Source organism: Ursus arctos, unplaced genomic scaffold, assembly GCF_023065955.2.
Source record: "Ursus arctos isolate Adak ecotype North America unplaced genomic scaffold, UrsArc2.0 scaffold_7, whole genome shotgun sequence".
In the NCBI taxonomy this organism is placed as follows: Eukaryota; Metazoa; Chordata; class Mammalia; order Carnivora; family Ursidae; genus Ursus; species Ursus arctos.
Window position 1 is genome coordinate 21,726,462 of NW_026623089.1, and position 17,882 is coordinate 21,744,343.

The following is a 17,882-nucleotide window of genomic DNA, read 5'->3' on the forward strand; positions in this document are numbered from 1 at the left end:
AGCCAACAACATTTTGAGTTTTGTCTGAGCTTGATAAAATGCTGACACTGAGATAGTTAAAAAACAAAAAACAAAATAAAAAAACAGCAAATATCATTAAGGTGATGAGAAGCATCAAATTCGTGACATTTCTCAGTGCCTGTCACCTTCACTCCAGTGGCCAGAAGTGTTGTTTTCAGCTTTCAGCAAATTTTTGGCAAAGTTGAAACTATCTAAAAGAGGCTGAAAATTTATTCTTTCTTAAACCACTTAAAGTAGGGCTAGGGAATACTGGTTTTCTAAACTCCTCGAGGGTGACATGCTATTAATTATTACTATTGAAGCCAGAGGGAAATGAGATGAAGGTTTTTGCAGCAGAAACCTTTGATGCAGTTGTTCGAATGGAAGGGTTTTGCTCTTCCTCCAGATGTGTAAACATCAAGCCGTCAGCCTTCTGCGCTGTGACAGGAATTACCAGCCTGTACTAATTGTCACAAGTCGCTAGAAGTGATTGAGGGCTGTGGGCATTTCAGCTTTAAGTGCCCGACCTCAAGTTATGTTTGTGACATTGGTTTAAAAAAAAAAAGGCATTTCAAAATTTGTAATCTGAGCTAGTTTACCCCTATGGGAACTGCTTTGTTTCCCCAACAAAAACTAGGATTATTATTTCATTCTGAGAACTTCATAAAGCTGGGGCAATGGAACAGTTCCACTTTCTGATTTGACTGTAGGGAGAGAACCGTGATTATTCTTTTGGCCTGAACCAGTTTCCCTTGCTGTGGTTCCAACGCAGACAGGTTCACTAGTTAATTAGTAAGAGAGGTAAAGAACAGCATCCTTAGCCTTGCCTTGCAGACTGACACTGGGTTTGGATTGTGGTCTCTCAGGCCAATGTATCTAGGAGGCACAGTGTGTCTGAGCAGGATCCGTGAAGGTCATCCTGCATCCCTGCTGTTCCCCCTTCAAGCCTCTTCTCCTGCCTCCCTTCTCCATCCTCACAGGGTTGTACCACCTCAAAACACACCTCTCCACCCAGATATCGTGTGCATTTCATGCTTGCATTCCTCTGGTCCCACACAACTCTTGCAGCGTATGATTTTCCCTTTTTCTGCCCCCCTTAGCTAGACCAAACCCTGGATACAATGTTACCTCCTCTGTGAAATCTTTTCAGACTCCTATCCCCCTACTAGGGAAATCCTCATAGCATTTTGTATGCACCACAGTCTTAGTACTTATCACATCGTATGCATAAAATGGTCTGACCCCCCCCCCCCAGTAGTGATCAACTCAAGGGCATAGAGCTCACCGTTTTATTTTAACAGTGGATCCCAGACACTTAGGTTCTGTGCTTGGACCACAGTCATTGCATCAATAAAATAACAATAGCCCTGAGGTAATAATAAGTTATGGTCTGCTAGTCATAATATCAGATGTATTAGCAGAAGTAGCTGCTCATTTAAACCTTGTGACTAAAGGGAGGGGTCTCATTACTGAATCTTACTCAGACCCAGCCTCCTTTGAAATCCCAAAGTGCAAGGACATCACCTTTATCTTTATTGTGCCTGCCTCCCTGCCAGGCACTGCCATTCAGTAATTCTGCCAAGCGGTATCTTTTCCTCACGACGGAGTGCTAAACAGTGATTTATTGCTTGAATACACATTGCTTTCATGGAAGTGATTTGTTTAAAACAACAGTAAAGCACTAAATAAATTATTCATTCCATGCTAATTCTTCACTTTTATGTGCTGTAGTAAGCGTCAAAATAAGCAGCCTGTGGGGCATTTTATTTTTGCCACATTAATCTTGGACAGTTTAAAGAAAAAAAAAATAGGAGGAAATCTAAAGAGGTTCTATTTTTAAGAAAATAAATTTTTTTTTCTTCTAGCCTCCTGTAGCAGCCAGGCAGTGAGTTCTGGCGCCTCCCCTTCCCCTCGTCTCTCTGAATCACTTCTCAAAGCCCCCCTCCCGATAGGCCCAGAGAGCCCCTCACACTCATGGTCAGCTTTGTGAACAGCACACGTCCTGTCCTTCTCTCTGCAGAGCGCCATTCATAGTGGGTCAGCAACTAGGGTCTTTTCCTGCGAGATTTGCATTTCCTAGGGCAGACAGGGTATTGGGTTTCTAAATTTCACTAGTGTCTTGATTTAGGATTAAAGGATTAGAAAGAGAGAAGCAGCAGTGACATACTTATCCATTTTTGCAACTGATTTCCCATGTGGGACAGAGATACCATTCTTTTCTAGTTTTTCTTATCTTTCTTTACTGAAGTCTTGTTTCCTGTGTTTGAGTTGGGGACATTTGAGTGACTTTCAGTTTTTGTCATTAGCAGAGGGGCAGATAAATGGTCTTCTTGTAGACTCTTGGGAAGTTTCTCTCCTCTTTTCTGCACATAACCCCTCCATGTTTTATACATGCTGGTGGATGAAGAGAGGTGTGACTCTCTGGCCTGTGGAGTCCACGGAGATCTCAGCAGGAGAGACGCAAAGCTGACCCCTCAGATCAGGATGGTAGAAACGCTAACTCAGCCTGTCCTTCAAGCCCCCGCTCCAGATCAGAAGCCAAGAAGATCTAAGCTTACATATGTGTGACCCAAGCCCCAGGCCATCCCGTTACCTGTGTGAGAATCGCAAATACTATCCCCCAGCATTGTGAATGAATTAAATGACATACTGTGTGTAAAGCACTTGCTTGTCGTAAGAACTTGAAAAGATCCCATTTATATCCAGCTAAGGATTGCTCCTTTCTCTTTATTCCCACTGTACTTCGTTTCTAAAGCATTCAGCTCCGTGAGTCCCTTCTCAGTTACAATGTGCAATGAGGGCAGGTATCTGTTTTCTCTTTTTTCATTCTCAGTAGCACTTAGAAAAACAAATATGGATTGTGGTCAGTGCCTAGAAAAACAACCGAATACATGATAGATAGAGAGATAGATAGATAGATAGATAGATAGATAGATAGATAGACAGATAGACAGACAGATAGATAGGGCTTGGTGTCAGGCTGATTGAAAGCAAGAAGTATACCCTTTAAAACTCTTTAAAGCTTTGTCTTTCCCTCTCCAAAGACACCATGTAGCATGGTGATTAAGCACTTGAGCTAGGGTCTAAGTTTATTTGGATTCAAATAACAACATCTCACTTATGTGCTAGCTGATATTAGACAATTCCTTAAATCTCCTCTGCCATCTGAAAATGACATACACACACACAAAAAAAAGTATTGGCTTCATAGGATATTCAAGAATGTACATAGACTGGGGCACCTGGGTGGCTCAGTTGGTTAAGCAGCCGACTCTGGATTTTGGCTCAGGTCATGATCTCAGTGTCCTGGGATCAAGCCCCACATCGAGCCCTGCCTCTGGCTCTGCACTCAGTGGGAAGTCTGCTTGAAGGTTCTCCCTCTGCCCCTCCCACCACTTGCATGCATGCACACTTGCTCTCTTTCTCTCTAAAATAAATAAACCTTAAAAAAAAAGAACATAAATAGATTATATTATACAAAATGCTTAGCAGAGTGACAAAAATTTTTTTAAAAGTATTCCATAAAGTAAACTGGTAATAATAATCCAGTTAGAAATGGAGTTCTAGGGGCGCCTGGGTGGCACAGCGGTTAAGCGTCTGCCTTCGGCTCAGGGCGTGATCCCGGCGATCCGGGATCGAGCCCCACATCAGGCTCTTCCGCTATGAGCCTGCTTCTTCCTCTCCCACTCCCCCTGCTTGTATTCCCTCTCTTGCTGGCTGTCTCTATCTCTGTTGAATAAATAAATAAATAAAATCTTTAAAAAAAAAAAAAAAGAAATGGAGTTCTAATGTTATCAATCTTATTCAATAGGAAAAGGGGGAAAAACAGTTAACCTGACTAAGGTTGAACAAGGAATTAAAATTGACTCTGTAACCAGAATCTAGCCCGCTCAACTTCTAACTTTAGTTCCCCGTCCTACCACCATACAGACTTGAGTTGGCTTTGTCCCATTGTATAGAGGAAGCAGTTTTGAGCGTCGTATAGGAAATAGTTGAAAGACCTGGAACTCAGACTTTGATTCTTAATACGCACAAATATACTGATCCAGGGGTGTCCATTTCTGGATAGAAGAAACTCACAGAATGGGAAGCAGTTCCCTGCAGTTCCTTGCCAACTTTTGGGTATCTTGCGGATCTGTGCATGAAAGCTAACACTTTTGAATGAAAAGACAGAAAAAAATCAGTAAACCTTTGGATTTGTTCATAGGTACATTTGTAACTACCAGCCCTCCCAAAAGAGATGTACAGCATTGAACTGTCTAGCATTTAATTCCTTAATCAGCCTAAACTTCCAGGAGGAAATCCAAAGTGTTTGGAATATCATTCCTAAGATTAGAATTTCATGAAATAGCAGTGCCCTTGTGTTACAATTACTCAGATTTTTTTATCCCACTCTATTCTAGATGTTTGCTACAATAATTGCTTATGCAGCTGGAACGTGTTGTTTATGCCTGGAAAAGTCCGTCACCAGTATAACTACAGTCAGTTGGTCAGACCATTAACAAATATTGAAATTCTTTAGGTCAGTAAGAGAACATTATGTCTGGGTTCACATGCAGTTGTGAGAATAAAGACGTATTGGAAGGAGAGTGATTTGAATGTGTATGTAGGGGCCGTGTCATACTTGGCCTTGTAGGTCAGATTATGAAATTTAAACTTTAAGGTCAATGGGAGGCCACACAGAGTGGGGAAAAAAACAATATTGCTATTTAAAAAAAAAAAAAAACAATCGTGGTAGCAGTGCAGAGGGTGGCTGGAGGGAAGCAAGACACAAGGGTGGCGGCATTGTCAGAGGCAGTGCAGTAGGCCAACACAGTTGAGGTGAGGTTAATGAGAGAGGTTTGTAGGGCTTAGTGACTGGTTAGGTTTGGGGAGAAAAAGGGGATAGAGTCAAGGAAGTCTCACTCAGAGCTCTAGCTTGAGCAATGACAGTAGCATTTACTAAGCCAGGAACACTGAAGATAGAGTAGATTGGGGTATTTGGCATTGGATGGTATTATAACAGGAAGAGATCTTACAAAAGTGTAGTGTAACCATGGAGGAGACCGAAGCCCCAAGAGCGTGCCGAGCTCAGGCGTCCGTCCACCTCTCTGGACGCACAGCCCAGGACGGCAGACAGGGATAGCTCCATTCTTAATGAGTGGAATCCCACTCGAAGCTTCAGCTTGACAGTGAAGCTAATGAAGCTTAAGATTCAGAGCCTTCACAGGCATGGGCTCCTGTGCACACTGGGCGTTTGAGGGGAGTCGTAGATTGTTTCAGATACAGAGGGAAAGCTAGGTTGCAATCAGAAAACATTTCTATTATTTTTGCCTAACCGCCTGAAGGTATCTCAGAAGAAAAGTATGCGAATTTTTAAGGCACTGGTAATTTGTTGTGAGCTCATTTGTCATTCTCATAAACGTTCACTGTTAAACCTTGTTTTATTCATAGTTTTGTATTCTGTTTCTTGAAGAGAGGCCCTCCAATTGTATGACTCTCATCCTCTCAAAGCCGGTCTCTAGGCCTGATGCTCCCGGGTGCAGTCCTCACTTGACTCTTTGATCTCTCCCCCATGTCAGAACCGGCCCCCTCCAGTCCTTCCTTCCGACACAGGAACCCCTGCTTCATGCTCCGAGTCAGCATATGGTATGTGAAGATTATTCCTTACTCTCAGAAGCACCTTATTCAAGAACAGATTCTTCTAAAAGTATAGCCTCCACCATTTGTCAGACAGGGTGGTCGGAGTTACATGATCTTTGCTGTCCTTTCCAGTTTTGTCTTAAGTTTCCTTTAAAAGAGTGATGAAGTGCCAAATATTTTTATAACCACCCACCAGTCATCTAGATGCCATTGTAGAAGATTAGAACTAGAGCCATGTGGAAGCATTTTGGTTCTGTGATTAAATGACAAGAAATGCGTAAGAATCATTTAACTTCTAGAGGAGACTTTCCTCCAACAGAAGCCATTATTATTTATTAATAGATTTTACTTGGGATTTCAAGATGTTATTTAAATTTCACTTTCAAGCCAGCTTTTTTAAGCTTTGAATTTCCTCTTGGGCAAATTGTGTCCCATCACACCTTAGCACTTAGACAAGGCGAACAAAAGATCTGTTAATAGAGGTCTGTTGTTATTGCTTTTTTATTTATTTTTTTAAAGAGAGTAAAATGTTTCTCTTCCTCCCTGGTTCACCTTAAGATTTTCCCAAGGTAAAAGGAAATATTTGAACTTAACCATATTAACTGTCTCTGATTTTTTATTCTTATTGTTTTTGTTAGTTTCACTGTGTGGTACATGAGAAGAGAAAATGAAAAAAAAATTAAGGCCTGTCTTCTCATTTTTTAATTCCATTTTTATTGAGGTTCATCTTCTGACACTTGGATCACCATAAGATACATATCTTTATTTATTAGCTTCCTGCTAGTGTGTTATGTTAACCTTGAAAAAATAGTATTTTTTAAAATTGAGTTAACCTCTTCAGATCCATGAATAACAGGATAAAAACCAAGATGCAAAAGTAGGAAAGGAATGACTTGGTTCATTTCTTTATATTGAAGCTTAATATAAGGAAGCATAAGAACAGAAGGGCCCCTCATCATTAACACACAGTTTGGTGCTTAATGGTGTGTTCATTTCGTGTGTGGGTTCTCACGTCGGGAGAGTTTAGTATTTTCACGTCGGGAGAGTTTAGTATTTAGATAGTGTCTATAATTCAGACAGAGAGTGATTTGAGAGCTTGGAGGTCTGTGTTCCTCAGATCAGTGTATGGGGGACGTTGAAAGGAAACTTCTTCATTCCTCACATCCCTTTTCCCTCTCCTTACAACCTCTCTTTCCTTACAACCTCAGGTTGTTCCCCTCCAACTTAGACATAGGGGTTTCCTCTCTTTGTTTTCTAGATTTCCAGAGAGAAGATAATGCAAGAAATATTTTCTTACTGTTTTCTAACTCCTTATTTGTGTTTTTTCTGTAACTAAGTACCAAGTGACCTGTTTCAAACAGGGATTAAGTCAAAGGAAGATGGTCTGTCTGTTCCCTTCTTATGGAGGGGGATGAGGAGAGCTTGGTATGTGGTTTGTATCTTTATGAGTGGACTAGGTATTCTGTACTGGGTATTCTGTGTGGTTTCCTGGAACTGTGTCTCTCCAGACAACTCAGTGTGTTGCCTGCTTCTCTCCCCCTCCTCCCTAGCCTCATTTGCTTTCATGTCTTGAAGCTCTTCCTTTAGGTCTCTCCAGGTCTGTTTAACTTTTCTATTTTACTCCCCCTCTGTAGAGAGGTCTTGCCTTGAGTGTGCATTTTCCTCATATTTTGTACAATCATTTTATCTTGGTACTCTTTGGGGATTACATTGATACTGGTATCAGGCTTTTTTTTCTAGAAAAAAAAATCATTTAATTTAGCATCTCTCTAGCTCCCCTGGTATAATGCAGATGGTTAAAATAGAGTATAATTTAGAGCAGAGTAATTTAGAGAAAGGAGAATATGAAATGGTTAACATTATCTACCAAATATGGATATATGCTTTGGGAATTATTCAAAAAAGAAGAGGAGGAGGAAGAGAAGACAGAAGGCTATGGAGGACTGATGTGTTGAGCATTGTGAGATTAACAGATTTTGGAGAGAATACTTTTTTTTTTCTTTTTTTTTTTTTTTTTTTTTTGAGTTGATAGTGTCCCTCACCTTGAAGAATAGAAAAACAAGTTCTCAAGACTTGCATCAAAGAACAACTTCGGCCCATTGGATTTGTTTGCTAAATATAATGACCTGGCTCTGGGAAGAGAGTATAATAACATTTTATTACATGCATTTCTTTGCTAGTCACTACCAGACAGAACTTCGACTCTCAACAGAAGAGAGGAGAGAAATGTGAGTTGTCTTAAGTAAGAGCTGTAGTTTTTCTCACATGGAAACTCCTGGAACAGTGCTCCACAGCACATGTGCCATCCATGACCTTATATCTTAGCTGCAAATGAGCTCTAGAGGGGAACAGAGTCAGGGGAGGACATAGCAAATTTTTACTTAAAAACGTTCTACTCTTCAAAAGGGCTGTTCCACGATCTACAGTGTGCTCTGTGCCTCATGTTGAGTCAGTTACCTGTATACCCCCGTGTCTGTCTGCATCCCTGTTGGCTGTCTGGTCTTTTAAGTTCCCCAGGGAGGTCCAGTAGCCATGTAACTCACTCACACCATTTCAGTGTCGTTCAGAGGATATTACATAAAGAAACATTTTGTTAAATTATATGTGGGTTCTTAGAAAACTTGAAGACCATTTGGGATTAAGGACTCCTCAGAGTCAAAAATCTGATTGTTTTCTGGCTGGCTCCACACCCCAAATTCATTCCACCCTTTCTACTGGTTTTTCTTTTCCAATTGTGTTTGCGTGTGCTGGATTAGCTCTGTCTGATGACTTCAGATGCCCCTGAGTGGTGGTTGTGTGCACCATTATACCAACCTTTCAACTCCCCTCTGAGGTCTCTTAATCCGATTTAGCTATTATTGATTTCTCATCCCTTTGATGACTCAAATGGAGTGCAATTACATATTCACTTAAATCCTCTGAAAATGAAGATACTATAAGCTGTTCTGTTGAAATCTGCAGTTCAGTGTGCATGTATTCATTGTCTGGAACACCTGGTCAGGAAGCCGCCAACTTCTGTGATTGAAGTGGAAGGATCATCCCCTAACAATGATTTAACCAAGATTCAAAGGTTTTTTAAAATAAATTAAAAATGACCAATGAAAATGCCACTGACCTAAGGTCAATAAAAAATTAAAAGTCACCTTTATCTCATATAAGGAGAACATATTCCAGGGATGTCTGGAAGAAGGCAGAATGAAGGAGGAGTCTGTGGCCGGTACTGTGTCTGATGGATAACAGCTCTACAGTACTTTTGAATTGGACAGAAAGTGAGGATCCTTCACTAGTTCTGACTTGTCTTTAGTAACAGAAATACTCAGGACAACATACCATGGAGATAATGAAGCACAGTGAATAAAAGTCTGTATATAATGTGATTTAAACTTGTCCACCACTTACCAGCTGAATCATTTAAATTACCCGGCCTCTGTGTGCCTTAGTTTCCTCATCAGAAAGGAGAGAGAGAGGTAATTACTTGAAATATGCTTAATAATGAAATTTGTCTGGCACACAGAGTAGGCCTCCAATAAATGCTAGATGTTATTAAAATAGCAATACTTACATTGGCAGAGTACTTTAACATCTTCACAGAATTTTTCCACTTCCTGTTGTTTGCTTCTCCCATTTCTAGGAGACTAAGGAGATAACATTATCTCCTTTTTTTATGTTTGTTTTTGATAGGTCTTTCAGTATTTCAGTGACTTATTTGAGGTCACACAGTGGCAGACACTGCTCGTTGTTACTCGGCAACCACTACCCACTACTTATTCATTGCAGAGCCCATCTCTTACCATAGAAAACACTAAGTCCATCTTCAGACCACTGTCCTCCTTGTTTTCCCAACTTTCCTTGAAGCCATGATGTGGACATATGGCTGAATACTGGTCATTGAAACTATAGAGATTTTGCTGGAAAGGCTTTTGGGAAGGTGTCCTTTTTAATTTAAAAACAAAAAGCAGATTTACACTAGAGGTCCTTCGTTTCTTTGCCGCGTGTAGCTGTGTCGGCACATGCTACGAAGAAGTGTTAGGACCACCTTACAAGCATGAGGGCGCACAGTGCTAAGTGTTAACACTTTCCGGGAGGATTTGTGTCCGTTGTGCGGTTGTGTGATGGCGTTGTTAGGCTGTATTAGTCCTGGAACTGCATAAACTGTGAACCTTTTGTTATATGAGACAACATATCCCTCATTATTTGAGTGATTTTTAGTATTCTGTTTCTTGCTGCCAAAGACATTCTAACAGATCTGGTGGCTAAACCAAGACTCAAAGTCTGGTCTTCTTCTGATTCCAAAGCCTTTGATTGTTTATTTGTTTGTTTTGGCAGAGTCTACCGCCATCGTATAATTAAGGCCTCCACAGTAGAGCCAAACGCATCTCTCTAATCTGATACTTTGTGTGTCCTCACCCATAATTTAAGCCGTAGCTAAACCAGAGACTTGCTCTCTTCTGACTGTTCTGTGAGCTTTCATACCTCTGGACCGCTATCCTCATGCTCCCTTCCCTTAGAATATCAGCTTTTTAGCTTCTCGTCACCGTCAGAATCATACACATCTTCTGGGATTTCTCTTCACTGTCTTCTTTTGTAAGGCTCTATACCTGATTATACTTTTCTTTCATGCTCGCTAAGAGATTTAAACACTTTTCTCCTGTTGCAAACCTTTGTCTTCCTTAGGGTGACCATCTGTGTACAGCTCTGCCTCTCTACTTGACTGTGGTCTTCCAGGCTCCGGTACCGAGTCTCATTCTCCTTTTGTGTCCTCACAGCATATATATATATATATATTCCTGCCTCTTAAGAAGGCTTAATAAATGTTTATTGAATTAAATGTGTAGAATTTTAGAGCTGAATGTTCTTTCTTCTGAAGAAAGCTCTCATTTTCTGGGAATTACAGAAGGTTCTTATTCTTGGATTCATGACCCCCCTAGGATTCAGGAGATCAGTGATATCGTTAAAGTTATAGTCATTGTTTTATGCTCATAGATTTTATTAGATCAGATTCTTAAAGAATTCATGGCTACTCAAAGGAATGAAAACTTCTGTTTAAGTTAGAAAGTTGAATAAATGCTTTCTGAGCCAAAGACACAATCTGGAGTGTGCATATTTTTAGGAAAACCACTGTTCTAAGTTTGCTTCTTTTCCCTAACACTGGAGTGCAAAGAAAACAACCCAAAACAACAACAACAAAATGTTCTGGCTATTGAACACCCCTCTTACAGTGTGTCTAGTTATTCAATCTCCTGAAAGATTGTTCCAGATCTCTCCAGGCCCTAGAATTTTTTGTCCCATATCACTTCTACCCACATCTTTAAACATAGCCAACCAGCTGGTCTTTGGCAAACAGAGAGGAGGCCTTTGGAGACAGGGCAATGAGGAAACAGCAGGGCATGCTGGAAGTTGGTAGGAAAAGGATGGATGTAGCCAGCTTTAGCCCCTGAATGAACCTACTGGCATCTTCATTGTGGCTTTGCCATTGCTCACCCAAGCTAGACTTTGGCCCACCCCAGGTAGGTGGAATTATGAATGGTAGCATGGATGAGTTCTGTGGCATCTCCCCATATGTTACAACGACAAAAACACCTGCGCAGGCCAGCCCTGAATCACAAATATCTGAGAGAAATACAAAAGAAAAATACCTTGTTTTATAGACTAGCACCTGTGTCGCCATCTACATTATTCAGAATTTGGAACTATAGATCTTCAGGAATAAAAGAGACTTTAGGATCTTCTAGCCCAGCTTGCTGTCAAGGAGCCCATGGCCACACGTTTGCTTGCCTTGGGATTAGAATCTGCTTTTGTATTTGGACACAAAGAAAAAAAGGAGGCAAATCATTAATAATTGAAAAATGAGGGGATGTGTCTTGCTTTTCTAAGATTTCCGAGAGAAGATGAGATGAGGTGAAGTACAGTGGCCAGGCCAAGAGTTCTGGTAGAACTCAAATCTCCCTAAATGCCCATAAGTTCTCCTACAGCTACCCTAACCAAAATTCATCATTTAAGAATAGTAAGCTTGCTAAGCAAGCTCCTCCTTCAAGAAAGAGTCTCAGTAGCCCTCTACCAGGTTGCTACTCCTAAGCTAAAGAATTAGGAGAGAAGACTCATCGGGGGAATACGTGCATCCTCCTCAGGGAGTGGGGGGAATGGGAGATATAATGATGCCCACCAACCTTCCATCCCCCTTGTTCTGGTATACATTGTTGTAAGTTAGCAAAGGAAAGGGTCGGTACGCTAAGTTCCTTCCTTAGGAAAAGAAATGGAGAATTCCTATCCTTGGGAAGTGTGGAATAAATGTCGGTCTAGTTATTAATACAGATGTTTTCAGAAATATATTGTGTCGAACCAGGTTACTGGGAGGGTGTTTTAGGGGCTCCTTAAATGTTTGGGTTTTCATTTCTAAATTATATTTTTATGTTGATTAAAGAAAACACACTGTCACATTCAAAGGTGTCATATGTCCAAATACTTGGTATAATGGAGACTGCCCATGTGTAAACTTAGGTTGCTGCCATAAGACAGTTGAATGCACACCTGGCGATAAGATTTGTCCTGACGTTTTGCTATAACAGAATATTTTTGGCTGGCTTTTGCTGTTTCACAAGAGAACACTGTGAATAGCCACTGGCATATTAGTGTCTCTGTTTATCTCTATGAATGCTTTTGTTTGGTAACCCAGTGAAGACGGAAGTTGGGGTTAGATGAGGGGAGAGGTAGATTGACATTTTCCTCCTGTAGGGTCCATTGTGATGGTTGCTTCCCACCCCCCAACTTTATTGAGGAATAATTGACAAATATAATTGTATATATTTAAAGGACTCAATGTGGTGCTTTGAATATACATATGCATCATGTAATGATCGCCAAGATTGAGATAATTAACACATCATCACCTTACATAGTTAACACTCTCTCTCTCAGGGTTTTTGTTCTGTGTTTTTGTTTGTTTTGTTTGTTTTTTGATGAAAATGCTTAAGATCTACTCTCAGTAACTTTCAAGTGGACAATACTGTATTATTAATTATAGTCACCCTGTTGTACATTAGAGCCTCAGAAATTCTTATAACTGAAAGTTTTACTTCAGATCCTTTGACCTGGATTTCCCCCATCTTCCCCCTCCCCTCCCAGCCCCTAACAACCACCATTATATTCTGTCTCTATGAAATCAGTTTTTGCTTTCTATTCTGCATATAAGTGATACCATACAGTATTTATTTTTCTCTCTCTGGCTTATTTCAGCTGGCAAAATGCCCTCGAGTTTCATCCATATTGATATAAATGACAGGATTTTCTTTTAATGGCTGAACAACATCCCACATAGACATATATACGTTGTGTATATGTGCACGTGTATATATATCACATATATTTTTTTAATGTGATGGTTTCTTAGCACCTAAATACGGGGGGGGGGGGGTGAAAGGCTGGGGTTGGTGAGTTGGTGGAATTATTCGGTAGGAGTGTTGGAAGACTCTGGGGAAAAAGTGTAGTAGTTTACTGAGCCCAGGTATTGTCAATTTAGCTCAGTCAGAGGGAGGAAGCCCATGATCACTTCCTTGAAGAACCTTACTCATCCCTGCACTGATCCGGGCACTGTTTCTGGCACTCTCTCACCTTCTAAGAGATGGATAGTTTGAAAATAACAGTTTGGTGGTTTGGCTTCAACATGCTCTTTATACATATGGACAAAGTGACTTTCCCCCAGTAGCTTTGTAAGCAATGGATATGGCAAGAAGGAGCCAAAACATAGATGGCACGTGGTGACACTGGCTCCTAGACCATTGGGGAATCCTTAGCCACACCGCTGCACAAAGTCCCACAGATAACTGGGTGCTGAGGTCCTGGCACAGTGTAGGTAGGGGTTGTTAAGCCATCAGTGATTGGATTTTAGCTATGTAAAGAAAGTATCCTAAGATTTAAAAAGGAACCTAAAAAAGCTATTACCGGATGGTCATCACTTGCTGTTTTGAATCAGGGATATTTTGGTACTATATAATGAAAACAAGATAGAGAAAGGAATGAGGCGCTGATGAGTAGTCCATTTTGTGTGTGTATGCATCAAAACAGCCTTGCTCTCATGGATTGGATTTATAATTAAATTCTATGCAGTTGGGCTCATAGAATTAAATCTATACATGAAAATTGTTTACTGAATGAATAAAAATAAATTACTGTTTATTTTTAAGTACATATAACATTTCACTTGATGAAAAAGTTTCACTGATTTTTTTTTTTTTAAGTTTGAAAAATGCACAAAATGGGACCAGAACAGGCAGACAATTGCATTCTCACCTTTTTCTCATCTAATACTGGTAGTTTGGGTTGTGGCCCCTTTAACAGGTACTAATTCTATTAAATAGTATTGCTAATTAACCAGGACAGAAAAGCAAAGAAACAACAACAAAGCAGATCTGCTACAATGAGGCGTCACTATCCAGGAGTGTAGGGGTAAATACAGCACATAAAGAAGGGAAAAAGTCGGGGAGAGAGATTGCAAGGAATCGATTGGCGACATAACTAAAGGTTAGCAGTTCCCCCTTCTTTCTTGCTCTCATTCTGAAAACAGAAAGATTAGATTGATTCAAGCAGATATACTTTGGAATGCCAGAAAGGACACCTCTTCTGGTACAGTATTGATAAACTGCCTGAGTGTATCAGTGGCATTTTCGTTTTACTAACCCCTCAAGAAGAGTCAGGGAGCGCATTTTTACCTCCCTGCCCACATGCCTGAGAACTGCTTAAACAGTTTCTATGTTTGTGTGCGTGAGGGGCTCCACACCATTACCTGCTGGGTTAAAAGGTCCTTCTCCGGGGCTTCTCCGAATTCCCTCATCAGATGGATGGGAGATGCAGCTTGTGCCCAGCTGAACTTCATTATTTAGTTTGCTGCTGTATTGTATCAAGAGAACAACTACCGAGAAATGCTTTGTGCCCACATCCCCATTTTCTTGGTGGGGGATTTATAGGCCTATTTGGCAAAATCATACTGAGGTGGAGTGACGACGTCACTGTGTGTCTTCCAACAAACAGCCACCCTGCTGCCGCTGATCAGCGTTCCTGGGATGGCGGTGATTGAAATTTAGCACTTAGAGTGACTTAATTGGCACGCAGACCTATTAAGCATATGCCCCCACCACAGGTGCACCATCTGATGTACCTGTAGGGTGCCCAGTACCTCACACATGCTCACATTTTGCTAAAGAAGCAAGTTTTGAGCCGGTCCTTGAAGGAAGCCGGCACAGTGGTTCAGAGAGGGGTGGCCTTAGAGCACAGCTCCTCAGATTTCTGCCTGTCTTTGGGTTACCATAGTTCTTCATTCCCTTGAACTTGGAACAAACCTAAGGTTGTGGAGTTCCAGTTTTCTTGCTGTGAAAGAAGTGTTGGGAATCTGCTCATTGATGCCTGTGCCTTCAGTAAATCAAGCCCTGTGCTAGCAGAGTGGAACTTGGAAGGGTTCAGTACTTCTTGGCAGCTTGCTGCCTTGGAATTCAAGGTTAGAATGTTCTGTGCTCACTGTGACTAGAACTGATCCCTTGGCCTTCAGGGAAAATCCTGAAAATCGATGTCAACATTTTTCTGCTGAGTTGGAAACAGCGGGACTGGGCCAACTGTTCTTGGTTATGTGAATCAGGAGAGAAATAGAAACCTCAACAGAAAACAGAGCAGACTTATTAAGTTCTTGTCCTTATGTAAGAAGAGCGAGTGAGGGGTGAGAATTCACTAGGTAGGAACACACTCCTCTGCGGAATCTTCCCATGTGTCCTGGGGCTCATGCGCTCAGGGTAACGGGGGGCCCTGGTCATCACTGCAGACGCTGGAAGAAGCAGCCTTCTCAAGCTGTCATGATGGGCATGAGTGTCTGTGGGGCTGAGGAGGGGTAGATCAGCTGTCTGTCAACCTAGGTTTTCTTTGATGAGCTCCTCCTGTCCTAATGAGATCACAGATTACCAGGCCTCATCTGTATTTATGTTCTCCTCGGGCATCAGCTGAAATCCTGGGTTCCTAATAAATGTTCAATGAGTGTTGAATTACGAAAGAAAGAACTAAATAGTTGGAGTTCCTCTGAGTGATGTTGAGAATAGCAGTGGGTTCAAATCAGAGGAGGGTTTGCCGTGAAGCTAAAGGAGCTGAAGTGTCAGTGTCCCGGGACCTGTTCTGAAGTTTGAATTAGTATGTTTATATTCTGTTCCTTATGGAGGGTTCCCCAAATTCTGTAAGCTTCAGGACCCCATAAAACATAAATATGTTCCTGTTAAAGTGTTCTTGCTGAGCCCTTGTGGGAGCCTGGATTCCATCCAGTGGCTTTCCCAGAAATTGGAGAATCAGAAGAAATGAATAAAGCCAGTCCTACAAAGGAGAAGAAAGGGAAGGAACTGACATTTAAGAATCCCATGCAGATTGAAGAACAATTAGCATTTATTATCTATTTTAACTCCTCACAGCAAGCCTTTCTTGGTGATGGCATTACCGCCCACCCTCTTAATAGATGGGAACATTGAGGTTCAGAGAAGCTAAGCAACCTTCCCAGTGTGGTACAGCTACGAGGGCTGGGACCTACATCACTGACCTTACTCTCTCCTGGCCATCTACCCAGGGGCTCCCTTGTAGTGTGCATATTTGACAGCTCTGCTAGCCTTCCCTGAAAGCCTTCGGCCCACCAGGGGAAGGAATGCCTTACTGAAGGACAGAGGGAGAAATTTGGGGAGGGGATCAGGCCTGAGCATTTAAAGGAAGGCACTGGCAAACTCTTCCCCAGTCAGTGTAAGTGATGCTGTAACAATTCATTCAATTATGTTAAGCACCCTTTAAAGGACTCCTAAGTCCTCCCTTGGGCCATTTCAGTTCTATGAGATTGTAATTGTTCGAGACTAACCATGATTTCTTCTTTTGCCTTCAGGTGATTCTCATTTTGACAAAGCTCTATGACTATAACCTGGGGAGCATCACCGAGAGCTCGCTTTGGAGGTATGTAGATGAAGTGAGCTAACAATTACTGTGTTACTTAAACGTGATGCCCATGACTGCTGTTCCCCACCCCTTTTTTCCTGGGGGAAAGATTTTTGGTTCTGTGTTCTCACTGCTTCCTCTGTTTGCTCTGTTTCCCTTAGTCATGGGTTGGGGTTTATCTCCAGGCAGGCCAGAGATAGACCTTACTTGTTTATACTTCTTTATAGACCCTTGTTTTGGTCACAGGTCTTTTTGCTAAACTGTTGATTAGGTTGTCTTTCTGCATTTTGGTTCCCACAGTTCTCACTGATCTGTGAGCTTGTTGGAGCAGAAACAAAAGAATGGAGGTGTCTTTGCAGAGAGGATCTACAGCACCGCTGGCTTTGCGGTGCCCCGCCACACTGGCACCGTAGCTTTTGCCCTGCTTCCCTTCCTGGCCCTCAGTTCCCTAGCACACAGATGTGCACACACACTCACGTGCATGCCTTCATCTCTGGGTTTCACACTCTTTTGCCTCACACGTACAGTTGTGCAATAAATTCTTCTTCGGACAAATGCTCTAGATCCTTTAGGATCCAGCCAACTCATTGAACACCAACACAAATGTGCAGTTGGGCTGAAACTAGGGACAGGAAGGCCCTCAGAAATCCAGGCAGCTCTCCTCTCCTTTTGTTCTTAGGGACTATATGCTGTTTCTGTTTGTTTGTAAACATCAGCTTTGATGGTCTCATCCTGCTTGGGTCTTTGCCACCCTGTGTCACGTGTCCACACCCAAACCAACTTCAAGCACAGGAGGTGCTTGGTTGGTTAGGCCTGGATCTTGTGACAATCCCTGAGCCAAGGAGAGGGTGGAGATGACCGCAAGATAATATTCAGTGGTCACTGGGTTGTCGTCCAGCCCAGAGTCTGATTGGTCAGTGCCGTAGTTACAATGATGGCTTAAATATGTTGAATATCACTCTGATCAGTCGTCCCTGAACACATACACTTGTGTGCACAGACGAAGTGAAAAAGGTTATACTAATGACAGAGAAGCTGGGAGTAGTCTGTGGGCAGACACAAGCTGGTGGCTGTCCTCCACATAGGATCAGGGGGAACATCATCCCCTGTCAGTTAACATGACCAGGAGAGACTGGCTGCTGGTCCTCAGTCTCAGGACTAATGTCTAAGGAGAAAGACTTCAATCTGCCCTTTGTGTCAGGGGGCCATCCCTGCTACAGTGAACAGTCATGGGGGTGGGGGTGTGGGGAGAGTGACTCTACTTGCTTTACATAGTAGCAGTTGGGTTGCAGGGCCTGCCCTTATAGGGCAATGCAGTT

At 41.9% G+C, this 17,882-nt stretch overlaps 1 protein-coding gene across 3 annotated transcripts in view; it reads left to right on the top strand.

The window, feature by feature from the left end:
* SORCS1 (sortilin related VPS10 domain containing receptor 1) overlaps positions 1-17,882 on the top strand; it is a 483,063-nt gene that overhangs the window by 163,108 nt on the left and 302,073 nt on the right. For all 3 annotated transcript variants that reach the window (XM_044382096.3, XM_057308722.1, XM_044382097.3), the window contains exon 2: positions 16,514-16,581. In XM_044382096.3, the coding sequence (XP_044238031.1) occupies positions 16,514-16,581 (68 nt within the window). The remainder of the gene's footprint in view (positions 1-16,513; positions 16,582-17,882) is intronic.